Here is a 14,504-nt window from a genome sequence, read left to right as displayed (position 1 = left end):
GCTGGGATTATAGGCGTGAGCTTCTGCACCTGACCTCAACATAATGTGCATTTCTGTAATGGCTAGTGACGCTGAACCTGGTCACAAGCTTATTTGCCACTCATATATCCTTTTAGTGAAATGTCTTTTCATGTTTTTTGCTTGTCTTCTGGGGGGTGTGTGTGTGTGTGTGTTTTGGAGATGGGGTCTCATTCTGTCACCGAGGCTGGAGTGCAGTGACATGATCTCATGATCTCAGCTCACTGCAACCTCCACCTCCCAGGTTCAAGCAATTTTTGTGCCTCAGCCACCCTAGTAGCTGGCATTACAGGCGTGCACCACCACACCTGGCTAATTTTTATATTTTTAGTAGAGACAGGGTTTCTCCATGTTGGCCAGGCTGGTCTCAAACTCCTGGCCTCAAGTGATTTGCCCGCCTCGGCCTCCCAAAGTGCTGAGATTACAGGCATGAGCCATTGTGCCCAGAATAATTGTATTTTTTTTTTTTTTTTTACTATCAAGTTTTGAGAGTTCTTTATATATTCTAGCTACTAGTCCTTCAACAAACGTGGTTTGAAAATATTTTCTCACAGTCTGTAACTCATCTTTTCATCCTCTTAATGTGGTCTTTCTCATAAGGTTTGTTTGTTTGTTTTGAGACAGTCTTGCTCTGTCACCCAGGCTGGAGTGCAGTGGTACGATCTCAGCTCACTGCAACTTCTGCCTCCTGGGTTCAAGTGATCCTCCTCCCTCGGCCTCCCAAGTAGCTGGGACTACAGGCACGCACCACCACACCCAGCTAATTTTTTTGTATTTTTCGTAGAGCTGGGGTTTCACCATGTTGGCCAGGATAGTCTCCATCTGTTGACCTTGTGATCCACCTGCCTCAGTCTCTCAAAGTGCTGGGATTACAAGGTGTGAGCCAGCGCGCCTGGCCTTTTTTTTTTTTTTTTTTTTTTTTTTGAGACAGAGTCTCGCTCTGTTGCCCAGGCTGGAGTGCTGTGGCATGATCTTGGCTCACTGCAAGCTCCACCCCCGGCATTCTCGCCATTCTTCTGCCTCAGCCTCCCAAGTAGCTGGGATTACAGGCGCTCGCCACCACGCCCAGCTAATTATTTTTAGTAGAGATGGGTTTTACCATTTGGCTTGGCTGGTCTTGAACTCCTGACCTCAGGTGATCCGCCCGCCTCGGCCTCCCAAAGTGTTGGGATTACAGGCGCGAGCCACCGTGTCTGGTGAAAAGTTTCTAATTTTTTCATGAAGTTTACGCTAGCAACTTCTTCTGTGAATTATGCTTGCTTGTCAGATCTAGGAACTCTTCCCCAAGCTCTAGACGTCAGAAATTCTGTTTTCTTCTAAAAGTTGTATAGTTTCATTCATACATTTTACGCCTCAGTCTGTGATCATTTTGAGTTAGAATTTGCATTTGCAGATAATATCATGGCCCATGTAAAAAATACAAGGATTTTACAACAGACAACGGCAAAATGTCAAATAAACCCTCAAACTAATGAGTTCAGCGAGGTCTCAGGATAACAAAATCAAGATAGAATTCATCACGTTTGTGTAGACCAACAGTGAATACGTGGAAAACGATGTCAAAAACGCAGTGCCACAGTTGCTTGACGTGAAATACTATACACTTCAAAGGTGCAGAATCTGTATGCTGAAATTACGAAATGCTGCTGGAAGAAATCAAAAGACCTAAATAAATGGAGAAGCCACCATGGACGCAGATGAAGGACCGAGTCAGCGATGCCCGTGCTCCCCAAATGATCTGCAGCAGTTCCCATCAAAATCCCAGAAAGGTTCGTAGACAGAAGCGTATCCAAAATCCGCAGAGATGAGCGCAACATCACAGAGGACCCCGAGGCCTCCAGGCCGCCTCCTTCCTCACAGCTGGAAGAGCCGCCTGGCGGACGAGGGAAGGTGGAAAGTCGTTCCCCAGCGCCCCGCGCCCCGCGCAGTCCAGCTTTGCCTTTTAAAGGGGAAGCAAATAGGGTCGAAAGCAGCGTCGTCTTTGAACTGGCACCTGAAGCGCGAAGGGCGCCGGCCGGGTGGAGCTGCGGGGTTGGGGCGGGGACCCGCCTAGGACGGGCGGGGAAGTCACGCCCACACCGAGGACGGCCGCGCCCCCGCCGAGCCCCGGCCACGCCACTTCCGCCGGAAGCTCAGTTCAGCTTCCTGAAGGAGTTGGTCTTCCACGTCCGGAAGTTGCGTTTCTACTAGGGAAAGGTCCGCAAACTCCTAAGGTCACTTTCTGAAGCCGGCCTCAGGACATTCCGAGGTGAGCTCGATCCGGACCCTGCGGCCAGAGCGTCCCTGGCTCTGGGGTGGCCGCTGGCAGAAGAGGAGGACAGTCTCTGTTCCGGAACGAAGGCAGCGCGTGCGGGCTGTTTCCGGGGACCCGAGGTCGCTGCACCGCTCGCCCCGCCCCTCGCACGGCCACGTCTCTGCCGGAGCATCCGGGCCGGGCGGCCTCCTTGGCTGCCGCAGCAGCAGGGTGAGAGGCGGAGGGGACGCGGCGCCTCGGGGCTCTGGTTCCCGTCGTGCATGGGCCGGGGAGGCCCGAGGGGCTGCGGCGGAGGCCGGGCGTGGGGCGGCGGGGCCTGGGCCCGTCCCTGCAGCGTTGCGGGACGGCCCCGTTCCAGTCGCCCCCTCCTCGCTGCGGTGGCCTCGGGCCTGGGCGCCCCGCTTCAGCTGCAGCGGAGCTGACTCTGTACATGCCGGTGCCCGCGAGCCCTCCTGGATGCTTATCTGCGCCTGACGAGCGCGGCATGTCCTGAAGCTGTCCGCTGCCACCGCTCGGGCAGTGCTTGTGCCTTTAGTCTGGCCCTTTGCAGCTGACAAGCGTGACTTGGTGTCGGGTGGTTCGTGGGAAGCCGGGGTTTCGGGAGTCCGAGCACTTCCTTGTTTGCCTTTGTCGCTGGCGGACTTGTCTCCATTCCAGGTGCCCAGAGCGAGTGGGGCCGGGCGTTGTCACGGGTATGAACCCGACGAATGTCAGTCGTGTGGCGGGTCCTGGTCATTGTGGGCCTGGGTCCCTGCCCCCGCCGAGCTCACCTAGCACAGGGACGCCCAGGGTCGCCACCGAGAGGGTACCGGGCGGTGGTTGGTGTGTGGGAGGCTGGGGGGCGGGCGACTTCTGTACTAAGGCCTCTATGACGAGAAACAAGTCAGGCAAAATTGTGAGAAAAACACGTCTCAGGCAGAAAGTTTGAAGATCCTGAGGGCGGAGAAAGGTTGGCGTTTTAAGGCGGAGAATGTGGCTGGAGTGTAATGGCACAGGGGGAAAGCGATGGAGGTAAGGATGTTGGTGTAGGCAGGTGCTGGATTGGTAAGAGGTTGGAGTTTATTGTCACTGGGACAGTGTAAGCCATTTACAGGTGACTCGTGGATTTTTTTTTTAAGAGACTGGGTGTGTTGCTGTATTGCCCAGGCTGATGTGGAACTCCTGGCCTCAAGCGACTCCCCCACCCCAACCTCCCTAAGTGCTGGGGTTACAGGTGTGAGCAGCCACACCCGTCGTCGTGGGTTATTTTGAATTGTCTTTTAAATGACATGAACATAGCCCTTTATAACCCTTTAATAGCTTTCCGGGCAGTATAGAAGGAAATAAATCATCTGACTTTACTCAGATTGAAGAGGAGCTTTTCCCCCCCTCCTCCCTGCCCCATTGCCTTAATAAATAGTAGCATGGCCGGGCGCAGTGGCTCACGCCTGTAATCCCAGCACTTTGGGAGGCCGAGACCATCCTGGCTAACACGGTGAAACCCCGTCTCTACTAAAAATACAATACATTACCCGGCCGTGGTGGCGGGCACCTGTAGTCCCAGCTACTCAGGAGGCTGAGGCAGGAGAATGGCGTGAACCCAGACAGTGGAGCTTGCAGTGAGCCAAGATCGCGCCACTGCTCTCCAGCCTAGGTGACAGAGCAAGATTCAGTCTCAAAAAAAAAAAAAGTAGCACTTTCCCACGTGAGAATGCCTTAGGTTGGCTTTTACTTAGCGATTTTGACAAGCAACAACTAAAGGGAAAGTCATAATTACTGCCATTTTATTGAGGACATGGGACAGACTCTGTGCCTTGTTGTATTTAATCCTGGCAAAATTTTGCACTCGTTTTCTCGTTGTTTTACGGGAGGAGACAGGCTAAAAGTGGTTAAATCTTTAGCCCAGGATCTCACAGCTAAGTGGTGGAGGGTCGGGAGCTGAGGCCGACTTCCAAGCCTGCCCTTTACGTCTCTGCAGTAACGTGAGGCGTGCTTTTGGTTTTCAGTTTGTGTATAGATCTCTGTTTACTTTTGGATACTAGTGTGGCCTCCACCAGGTACTGTCTTCCTGGGAAATCGTGTTTGGTCTTTGGCTGTGCTCTGTTGTTTGTCATACCCGATAGGACAGCTGAAACGAGGTGGAGTAGATGGAGCCGTGAATGTCTGTATACAGAATTCAGGTGTGGGGGAAGCAGAACGTCCTGTAGGTGCCTGAGGGTGGTGGTTTTGCAGTGTGAAGTCCCTTGATGTTACCCAGCTGTGAACCTAGGGTTGTGTGTATCTTTCTGAGTTCTAAGTGACAGCTTTGTGCCGTCTCTTCCCTCTAGAGATGTAGGAGTGCAAGTGATCATAAGTGAGACTGATCAGACTGGCCTCTTTATTTAAAAAATAAAATCAAAAGCGAGTCATGTTCCTAATAACAGCTTTCTGTGATGCACTGGCAACTGGCTGCTCCTCCTTCTTGCTGCCCGGAGATTGGCTTTTGTCAGTCGTCTGAGGTAATGAGGCCCTGATGACTGAGTCATTCCGAATTTTAACTAAAAATCAAGCAAGACTGAGGATCGACCGAGACTGCCAGCTTATTGCCCTACGGGGAGAAGTATGGCTGTCAGCAAACTCCAGGCAGTTAGTGAATTCTCTCTCTGGTCCGGCTTCAGGAGGAGCTGCCTATAAACAGGGGCCGTCTTTGTGACTTACAGTCGCCGTCTCGGGGTCCCCGTTCTGGGGGGGTGGGCTGCTTGGACGCCAGCAGGGGCATTACGTGAGCCGAATCTGTGACTGCACTGGACTCAGAGAGCTTGGCGCAGCTGGCTGTCACCGTGTTGGCATGCCCTCTCGGTGGACCTGAGCATCGTTGGCTATGTTCCTCCTCCTTGGTCAGTGTAAGGCCCGGGCGTCGTTGCTGTGGGCCTCTGCAGCAGTTCTCTGCATGTTCTGCCTGTAATGACTGAGTCGGGTCCTACTGGTCGTCCCATCCTTTCTGTTCGGGTGGTGGTGCCAGGGCTGTGGTCGTGATGCTGCTCTTCCAGTTTCTAACTCCCTGGACTCCCTCATTGGAACTGAAGCTTTCAGATGTTTCAGCTGGAATCGTTTAGAGTTTTCTGTATTTTAAAAGGGAGTATTGACGCTCAAGGATTCAAATACTTGATCACTTTGTTTTGGAACCATTAGCTTTGTAGCCGAGGAATGTACTCAGCAGAACTGGAGATTTAATTCGGCAAATTAAATCCGCGTTGGCACTTTAGGAGTTGGGAGTATTCAAGGTGGTAGGAGGCAGATGGGGAATGAGTCTTTGCCTTCAAGGATCTCGCCATGTAATGGGCACACACACAGTGGCAGACATGACGTGCTGTGGTGGAGGCCACGTGAGGTACAGTGATGGCAGAGGGGATGGACAAGACCCTTTACCTGAGGGGCCAGGAGGGACTGCACACGTAGCCACACACGGTCGTTTCCATGTCATCACCCCACCCCCGCAAGGCAGAAGCAAAGACATCACAAAGCAAAACACAAGTTTTCTTTTGCTAGGAAGTTTTCAGGAGGACCAGATGTGCAGGTGCCAATATTCAGTGGCACAGCAGAGTCCACATTCCACCCGTGTATCCCGTGCCGGTTTGTAATTCGTCTGTGGTCCAACGGGAAGCCTGTTTGCTGATGCTCCTCCCCTTGTTTTGGGGGTGTCTTCTCCACTCCCGGGTGGGCGTGGCCGACTGACCCCCCCCCCCCAGCTCTCCTGGGGCGTGTCTGGGATTGTAGCTGAGGGGCAGGCTTGGTGGAGGTCCCGGTGGTTTTCCTGGAAAGTGATTTTCAGAGGGTTCTGTGCTGTGTGTAAGGACAGGTGTGTAGCTCAGATCCCTGCCCAGGCTCTAGGGCCCCTTTATCACCCACCCACCTGGAAAATCCAGGGATGAAAGATGTTACTAGATGGTCGTAGACACAAAAGTGAGATTGAGAATTCGTTGCACACAGGATTAGCTCTTGACCAGCCTCAGTAACTTCCTTCACTTCTGTGATTCAGACATTGCTTTAATCTTTAAATATTTATATGTGCCAGGCACCCTGAGTCAAGACTCCTAGGATCCTTTGTTTACAGTAGTTTCCTGATTAGCTGTGCTGGATTTATAGTTACTAATGTTATGACACATTTCTATTCACAGTGCTTTCTGGTTACAAACCGTTACTGCTAGTTTCATGCTAATAGCATACGTAATCTTTTAATGCTCTGAGCAACACTCTTATGAACTCATAACTGTCTCTGGCCTGTAGGATGCAAGGCGGCAGAGAGGAATGGTGGATTATTATAGTTATGAGCAGATACAGGTCTGCACGCCCTTCAGTGAGTTACTGACTGCGTCAGTGGACTGGGTTACACCCACCACCAGTGGGTTTCCTCTTTTACGGGTGACCAGTCTAGAGGGCAGATAGAGTGAGAGTAAAAACTAGAAAGACAGGCACATCCTGCTGTGGGGCCAGTGGCACACGTGCTCCCGAGGACCAGCCACGTGGGCTGCTTTTTTTTTTTTGAGATGGAATTTTGCACTTGTCTCCCAGGCTGGAGTGCAATGGCACAATTTTGACTCACTGCAACCTTTGTCTCCCAGGTTCAAGCGATTTTCCTGCCTCAGCCTCCTGAGTAGTTGGGATTACAGGCACACGCCGCCATGCCTGGCTAATTTTTGTATTTTTAGTAAAGATGAGGTTTCACCATGTTAGGCTGGTCTTGAAATTCTGACCTCCAGTGATCCACCCACCTTGGCCTCACAAAGTTATGGGATTACGGGCGTGAGTCACTGCACCCGGCCCTTTTTTTTTTTTTCTTTTGAGACGGAGTTTCCACTCTTGTTGCCCAGGCTGGAGTGCAATGGTGTGGTCTTGGTTCACTGCAACCTCTGCCTCCCAGGTTCAAGTGGTTCTTCTGCCTCAGGCTCCCAAGTAGCTGGGATTATGGGCACCTGCCACCACACCTGGCTAGTTATTTGTATTTTTAGTAGAGATGGGGTTTCACCATGTTGGCCAGGTGGTCTCAAACTCCTGACCTCAGGTGATCTGCCCGCCTTGGCCTCCCAAAGTGCTGGGATTACAGGCGTGAACCACTGCGCGCAGCCCCACGTGAGCTTCTTGTCTGTACCTTCTGTGTGGGATTTGTAAGCTAGAGGCGAAGGTTGTGTAATGTTTATCATGAAAAATGTTAAACACAGAACATAATGTAGGTTAATATGAAACTGATTTTAAAGGAATAAATGCCAACATTTCTGCAGAATGAATGGAAGCTCGTGCTAGCATCTTACCTGTTGATAAGGAAACGAGTTAATAGTATCACCAGCACATTTCAAGGTGGATAATCACTTGTCAAATGTTGGACAAAGTTTTGCTCACCTGAATGTAGCCCAGCAGGGCTGAGAGAGAAAGCGCTCTAACCCAGCTACAGGTAAAGACGGGAACGGGCCCTGCTGTGAGATGCCCTCTCTGTGCCCCCACTCCAAGGCAGCTACCTTTCTGGTGTCCTTGTACCCCCTGTATACAGTTACCACATCCATGGCACCTGCTTTTTAAAGTTTTGTTTCTCCAGATCTGAGCTGTCCAACCTGAAGGGGTGGAGCTGCCAGCAGGAGCCTTGGCCTCAGGCAGTCACTCCACTGGCTGAGAGGGGAGCGAGCCCTAGCACACCTAGGCCTGCGAGTCTGATATATTAATTTTTAAATTTTTTTTTGAGATGGGTCTCCCTCTATCACCCAGGCTGGAGTGCAGTGGTGCGATCTCGGCCCACTGCAACCTCCGCCTCCCAGGTTCAAGTGACCCTCCTTCCTCAGCCTCCCAACTAGCTGGGATTACAGGTGCCCACCACCACACCCAGCTATTTTTTGTATTTTTAGCAGAGACAGGGCTTCACTGTGTTGGCCAGACTGGTCTGCACTCCTGACCTCAGGTGATCACCCACTTCGGCCTCCCAAAGTGCTGGGATAGTAGGTGTGAGCCACTGCATCTGGCCCAATTTTTTTTTTGAGATGGAGTCTCACTCTGTTGCCCAGGCTGGAGTGCAGTGGCATGATCTCGGCTCACTGCAAACTCTGCCTCCCAGATTCAAGCGACTTTCCTGCCTCAGCCTCCCGAGTAGCTGGGATTACAGGTGTGCACCACCACGCCCAGCTAGTTTTTGTATTTTTAGTAGAGATGGGGTTTCACCATGTTGGCCAGTCTGGTCTTGAACTCCTGATCTCATGTGATCTGCCTGCCTCGGCCTCCCAAATTGCTGGGATTACATGGGTGAGCCACCACACCTGGCCCAAATTAATTAATTTTAAATTTAAAACTCAGTTCCTCAGTTGCCCTGTGTGACAGCTACTCCACAATTCAGCTACTCTGGGACAGAAAGCCGCACTGTCCCAGTAGAATGTTCTTTAGTTGGCACCGACACAGACATTAAGCTCCTTCAGGAAAGGGCCCAGTGTGGCTGGGTCAGCATTTTAGCCACAAAACCTAGGACATTGTAGGTGCTCCAGGATTATTTGCTGAATGAAAAAGTCTGTATTTGTTTCTTGTACGTATGCAAATTGGGAATCAAATGTTAATTTTGTAATCGATACTTGAAATCTGACGAGTAAAAGTTTCATAATACATTTTTTCTCTTTTTCTCCTGTCAGGTATCATGATATTAGCTGGTTTAACCTCAAGCCATTTGAGTCATTCAATCTCCTGAAAATGGGAGACACAGTGGGACCCCTCCCAGGGGCTCTTGGCTGTTGCTGATGGCAGAAACCACGCTTGACCAAGGTTCACTTGTAGCTCCACGGCGTCAGTGCAGCTGGTGTCGTCCTGACCATGGACGGTGCGTCAGCCGAGCAGGATGGCCTCCAGGAGGACAGATCCCACGGTGGCCCCTTGGCTCTCCCCGAGGGCCCCCTGAAGCCCCCGGGCCCAGTGGTGCCACCTGACCAGGACCCACTGGTGCCACCTGACCAGCAGGACAAAGCCCAGCGTAAGTCGTCAGGTTCCTCTGTGTGCTGGTCACAGGAGGACGTGGTGTTGAGGGAGGACGTGGTGTTGAGACCACTGTGAGCTTTTCACTTCAGTCAGAGTATGTTTTAGTAACTGAATGATGCCACCTTTAGATCAGGCACATTCCTGCTAAACAGAACGCCATTTGACACCTGTGGGGCAGCAGCAGTGTTTCCCTGAAGGGATCTATGGGTCTTTGTCGTGTTCCCTGCCCAGAATTCTACCTTTTTTGTTTTTGTTTTTGAGATGGAGTTTCACTCTTGTTGCCCAGGCTAGAGTGCAGTGGCGAGATCTCGGCTCACAGCAACCTCCACCTCCTGGGTTCAAGCGATTCTTCTGCCTCAGCCTCCCGAGTAGCTGGGATTACAGGCGCCGCCACAACCCCCGGCTGTTTTTGTATTTTTATTAGGGTTTTTCCATGTTGGTCAGGCTGGTCGCGAACTCCCAACCTCAGGTGATCCGCCCACCTCAGCCTCCCAGAGTGCTGGGATTATAGGCGTGAGCCACCGCGCCCAGCCCCTTTTTTGTGTGTGTGTGACAGTGTCCTATTGCCAAGGCTGGAGTGCAGTGGCACAATCTCAGCTCACTGCAACCTCCACCTCCCGGGTTCAAGCGATTCTCCTGCTTCAGCCTCCTGAAGTAGCTGGGACTATAGGCGCCCACCACCACGCCCAGCTGTTTTTTGTATTTTTAGTAGAGATGGGGTTTCACCATGTTGGTCAGGCTGGTCTCGAACTCCTGATCTTAAGTGATCCACCCACTTGAGCCTCCCAAAGTGCTGGGAATACAGGAGTGAGCCACTGTGCCTGGCCAAATTCTGCCTTTTTGATTGGTCAATGGCCAAATTTTTAATAGCTAGAATTCAGAACTATTTCAATAGAGATCTAAGGATTACTGAGCACAATTTTATGTTAGCCCCCCGGGGCTATGCACGTGTCAGAGGGAAAGGGTGAGTTAGTTATTCACTCAGTTCTCCTGCCTCTTTCTGGCCAGGAGGTTCAGTGCTTTAAAACAGTAGACTATAGATATGCTAATTTACTATCAGAAATCACAGTCTAATTCCTGTAAAATAATACTCAGGCACTTAGGATGGCTTCGCTGGTCCTTGCTACGAAAACATCAGGTGAGGCAGATAACAGCTTGGAGGCCCAAGGTCAGGGGTTCTGAGACCCACAGCCATGGAACCTGCTGTTAGATCTGCCACTCGGGAGCATTGTGCCCTTGAGCAAGATGCTTGATTAATTGCAGCCTCTACCTCTTCATTTTTCTGTTTCAAAAATTTTATTACTGTTTTTAGAGTCAGGGTGTTGCTCCATTGAGCAGGCTGAAGTGCAGTGGTGTAATCATAGCTCACTGCAGCCATGAGCCCCTGGGCGTAAGCAATCCTCCTGCCTTGGGCTCCTGGGTGTAAGCGATCCTCCTGCCTTGGTCTCTGGGGTAGCTGTGACTACAGATGCGTGTCAGCACGCCTGGCTGATTTTTCTGTTTTTTTGAGACAGAGTTTTGCTCTTGTCTCCCAGGCTTAGTGCAGTGGTGCGATCTCAGCTCGTCGCAACCTCTGCCTCCCAGATTCAAGCGATTCTTCTGCCTCAGCCTCCCGAGTAGCTGGGATTACAGGCATGTGCCACCATGCCCAGCTAATTTTGTATTTTTAGTAGAGATGGAGTTTCCATGTTGATCAGGCTGGTCTCAAACTCCCGATCTCTGGTGATCTATTCGCTTCGGCCTCCCAAAGTGCTGGGATTGCAGGTGTGAGCCCCTGTGCCCAGTTGCCTGGCTCATTTTAAAAACTTTTTATAGAGACAGTCTTGCCGTTGCCCAGGCTGGTCTTGAATTCCTGGCCTCAAGTTATCCTCCCACCTTCACCTCCCAAAGTGCTGGGATTATAGGCGAGAGCCACTGCATGTGGCCAACCTCTTTTTTTGTTGTTTTTTGTTTTTTTGAGACGGAGTCTTGCTCTGTCGCCAAGGCTGGAGTGCAGTGTCGCGATCTTGGCTCACTGCAACCTCCACCTCCCGAGTTCAAGTGATTCTCCTGCTTTAGCCTCCCAAGTAGCTGGGATTACAGATGCGTGCCACCGTGCGTGGCTAATTTTTGTCTTTTTAGTCGAGATGAGGGTTTCACCATGTTGGCCAGGCTGGTCTTGAACTCCTGACCTCAAGTGATCCACCTGCATCGGCCTCCAAAGTGTTGGGATTACAGGCGTGAGCCACCACACCTGGCCTAACCCATTAACTTTTATCTGAAATGCAAGGTTCCCCCTCTCCCAGCAGTGGAGCTCCTGGGTCGTTTGCATGAAAGGCGTCTCAGTGCGTTGGCGGGGTCCCCTTGCTCTGGCTTCCTGTCTGGCACCCCTGCTTTTACTCTGGTTTTTCTTTCAGGAGGCATGACAGTAAGTAGCTGTGTTTGGACTCACATTTGCAAGTGAAAGAAACCCATTTTTAATTTGCCTGAGCAAAAAGCGAATTTACTCTACTGCATGCACATGGGATCCGAGGAATGCCAACCGCTGTCAGAGGCAGGGGTGTTGCCAGGCCTCGAGAGCCACTGGAACCAGGGTCAGAACCCCCTGAGGACCCTCCCTTCCCCCTCACATGTCTTGGTTCTTTGAACTGACCCACCCGCCAGTCAGCAGTTGGGGGCAGGGAAAAGACTGAAAATCACTTCATTGAAAGAAGTCTTTCTTTTTTCTGTTTGATGAGGAAATACGTTTTAGTTTGTGTTGTGGGTAATTTATATATAATCATGTTAGTGGGTGAACTGAGGTAACACGTGGGTATAGAATTGTCACTGGTTCAACCCAGGCCTTTACCCAGCAGGCAGTGTTCGAGCAGAAGCGCAGTTCTGGCTTGTCTCTGCTTCGCGGGTGGTGTTCTGATGACATAATCCACCTCTTTGCCGTAGGGTCCTCGCCTTGGAGGATAGGCTTAGGCTTTGAAATGACTCCAGAATCAGCCTTTGTAAATGTGAGGCTGTGTGACTCTGATTATCACTGCTGTTCTCAGTGCCTGCTAGAAAGATTGTCAGCTGTGTTTTAAGCGTTTGTGGTTTTTGCTTGTTTTAAACAGTCGACTTTCATAAGATTTCTTATTGGTTTTACTTAAATGGAAAGGAAACATTGGCTAGGTGCAGTGGCTCACGCCTGTAATCCCAGCATTCCAGGAGGCCGAGGCGGGTGAGCGGGTCACTTGAGGTCAGGAGTTTGAGACCAGCCTGGCCAACATGGTGAAACCCCGTCTCTACTAAAAAGACCAAAAATTAGCCGGATGTGGTAGTGGGTGCCTGTAATCCCAGCTCCTCCGGAGGCTGAGGCAGGAGAATCGCTTGTATCCGGTGGGTGGAGCTTGCAGTGAGCTGAGATTGTGCCACTGCACTCCAGCCTGGGCACTAGAGCGAGACTCCATCTCAAAAAATAAAAATAAAAAGAGGAAATGTTACTGTCATTACTACATAAATTCTACAGCCAGAGTGGAGGCGTGGAGGGCGAGTTCACCTTACAGGGAGGACATGACACCAGCGGGGCTGTGGGCCTTATCCTGGCCACCCCGCCTGTGGGACGGGGCCCATGGGCTGCTCTTCTCAGAGTGAACGCCTTTGTGGGGTGAGAAGGTACTGTGCTCATGAGTCTGGATCCTCTTCTCTCCTACTCCAGCTGCGTGTCTGAAAAGCGACATCACTTGTTGTTAAATCCACGGTGGTCCAGCGTACTCTGTCTTTCCAGGTGCTGAGGTAAACAGAGCTTCCACGGAAGGAGAAAGCCCGGATGGACCTGGCCAGGGAGGCCTCTGTCAGAATGGGCCAATGCCACCCTCGCCAGACCCTCCGTCATCTCTCGACCCCACCACAAGCCCAGTGGGCCCTGATGCCTCTCCAGGTGTGGCTGGTTTCCATGACAACCTAAGGAAGGCTCAGGGAACTAGTGCTGAGGGCAGTGTTAGAAAAGAAGCTTTGCAGTCTCTCAGACTCAGTCTTCCTATGCAAGAAACGCAACTGTGTAAGCATCCATTCCCGCCGCTTTTCCCACCCTCCATGTTCGTGTCGCTCAGCCCCTTGGGAGCAGGTGCCCTGCGCACTTGCTGTCTGAGCCGTTGTGTGCCTGTGTCTGCCATGTGCCATCCAAGTCCCATGCAGGGCTGTGCGTTTAGCAAAGAGAGCTTCACATTAGAGAGTGAAGATGCAGTTGGAGTCCAGGCTCTGCTACGGTCTGACTGGCAGCGGTGCTGACGCTCTTGCGTTAAAGGCCGGCCTGCATGTCCTGTGTCACCCAGGTGCTTGGTAAGCAGACCGTGGGCATCCAGCCTGTTTTGTTCTTTTAATTAGAGTCAGGATCTTGCTCTGTTGCCCAGGCTGGAGTCCAGTGGCACAGTCAGAGCTCACTGCAGCCTCTGCCTCCCAGGCTCAAGGTATCTTCCTGCCTCTGTCGTCAAGTAGCTGGGACAACAGGTGCACGCCACCACACCCGAGTAATCTTAATTTTTTTTTTTTTTTTTTTTTTTTATAGAAATAGGGTCTCACCATGTTGCCCAGGCTGGTCTTGAACTCCTGGGCTCAAGTGATCGTCATACCTTGGCCTCCCAAAATGCTGGGATTATAGGCGTGAGCCACTGTGCCTGGCCTGCAGTATATTTTTAAAAATTTCTTAAAACTAAATAAAAACAACAAAACCCCCCAAATTACTGAAATCAAACTGCATTTCACATGTGTTTATTTGAAACAATTCTGAAAACTCATTGCCAGCGTTTAAGTTGAGAAGTAGCATGTAAAAAAGTCTAGATTCCTGATTTTTTTCAACTTAGTTTATTTACCTTTGGGGTCCTAAAGTTACAGATGTGTGAGCTCTGGCCCAGGTGCCCGTGTGACAGCAGTGCTGGGTCTGCGTGCACGCCTTTGTGGGATGCCCCGGTCACCTGTTCCTGCTGGCGCCTGGCTCTGAGCCTGTCTCCTGCATCAGTGTTTGGTTGAAACCCTGCTCATTTTACCAACTTGTATAAATATCTGTCTGATGGCCGTAGACCTGCGTTTGCCACTTACGGTCTAGCCATCTGGACCACTTTGCCTCGTGAAAAGGACTAGAGATCTTTTTAGTGATAAAATGTATAAACTAATAATGGTACATTTACAGTGAAATTCTTGGTGACTACTCAGATTTTAGGGATTATTTAGGACAGTAGCTGCTCATCTCCTCAGCATCCACATGTAAGGAGGGTGCCGTGTGTAAAGTGTTGCTGCGTGATTATGCTTCCCTTCTCTGGTCGGC

The 14,504-nt window shown here is 51.1% G+C and overlaps 1 protein-coding gene across 9 annotated transcripts in view; it reads left to right on the top strand.

Annotated features, from left to right (window-relative positions):
- The window catches only part of GOLGA3 (golgin A3), a 60,808-nt gene that overhangs the window by 7,316 nt on the left and 38,988 nt on the right, over positions 1-14,504 (top strand). The window contains exons 1-4 of one of the 9 annotated variants that reach the window (XM_031650948.1): positions 2,153-2,482; positions 7,510-7,679; positions 8,893-9,227; positions 12,969-13,241. In XM_031650948.1, coding sequence (XP_031506808.1) covers positions 9,071-9,227; positions 12,969-13,241 — 430 coding nt within the window. In that variant the 5' untranslated portion in view covers positions 2,153-2,482; positions 7,510-7,679; positions 8,893-9,070. Of the gene's footprint in view, positions 1-2,152; positions 2,483-2,565; positions 2,965-7,264; positions 7,680-8,892; positions 9,228-12,968; positions 13,242-14,504 lie in introns of those variants that run through there. The other 8 variants (XM_031650946.1, XM_031650950.1, XM_031650944.1 and 5 more) reach the window with 8 other exon arrangements.

Source organism: Papio anubis, chromosome 9, assembly GCF_008728515.1.
Source record: "Papio anubis isolate 15944 chromosome 9, Panubis1.0, whole genome shotgun sequence".
NCBI lineage: Eukaryota > Metazoa > Chordata > Mammalia > Primates > Cercopithecidae > Papio > Papio anubis.
Note: the sequence above shows the minus strand (reverse complement) of the source record. Positions and strands in the feature narration are given on the sequence as shown.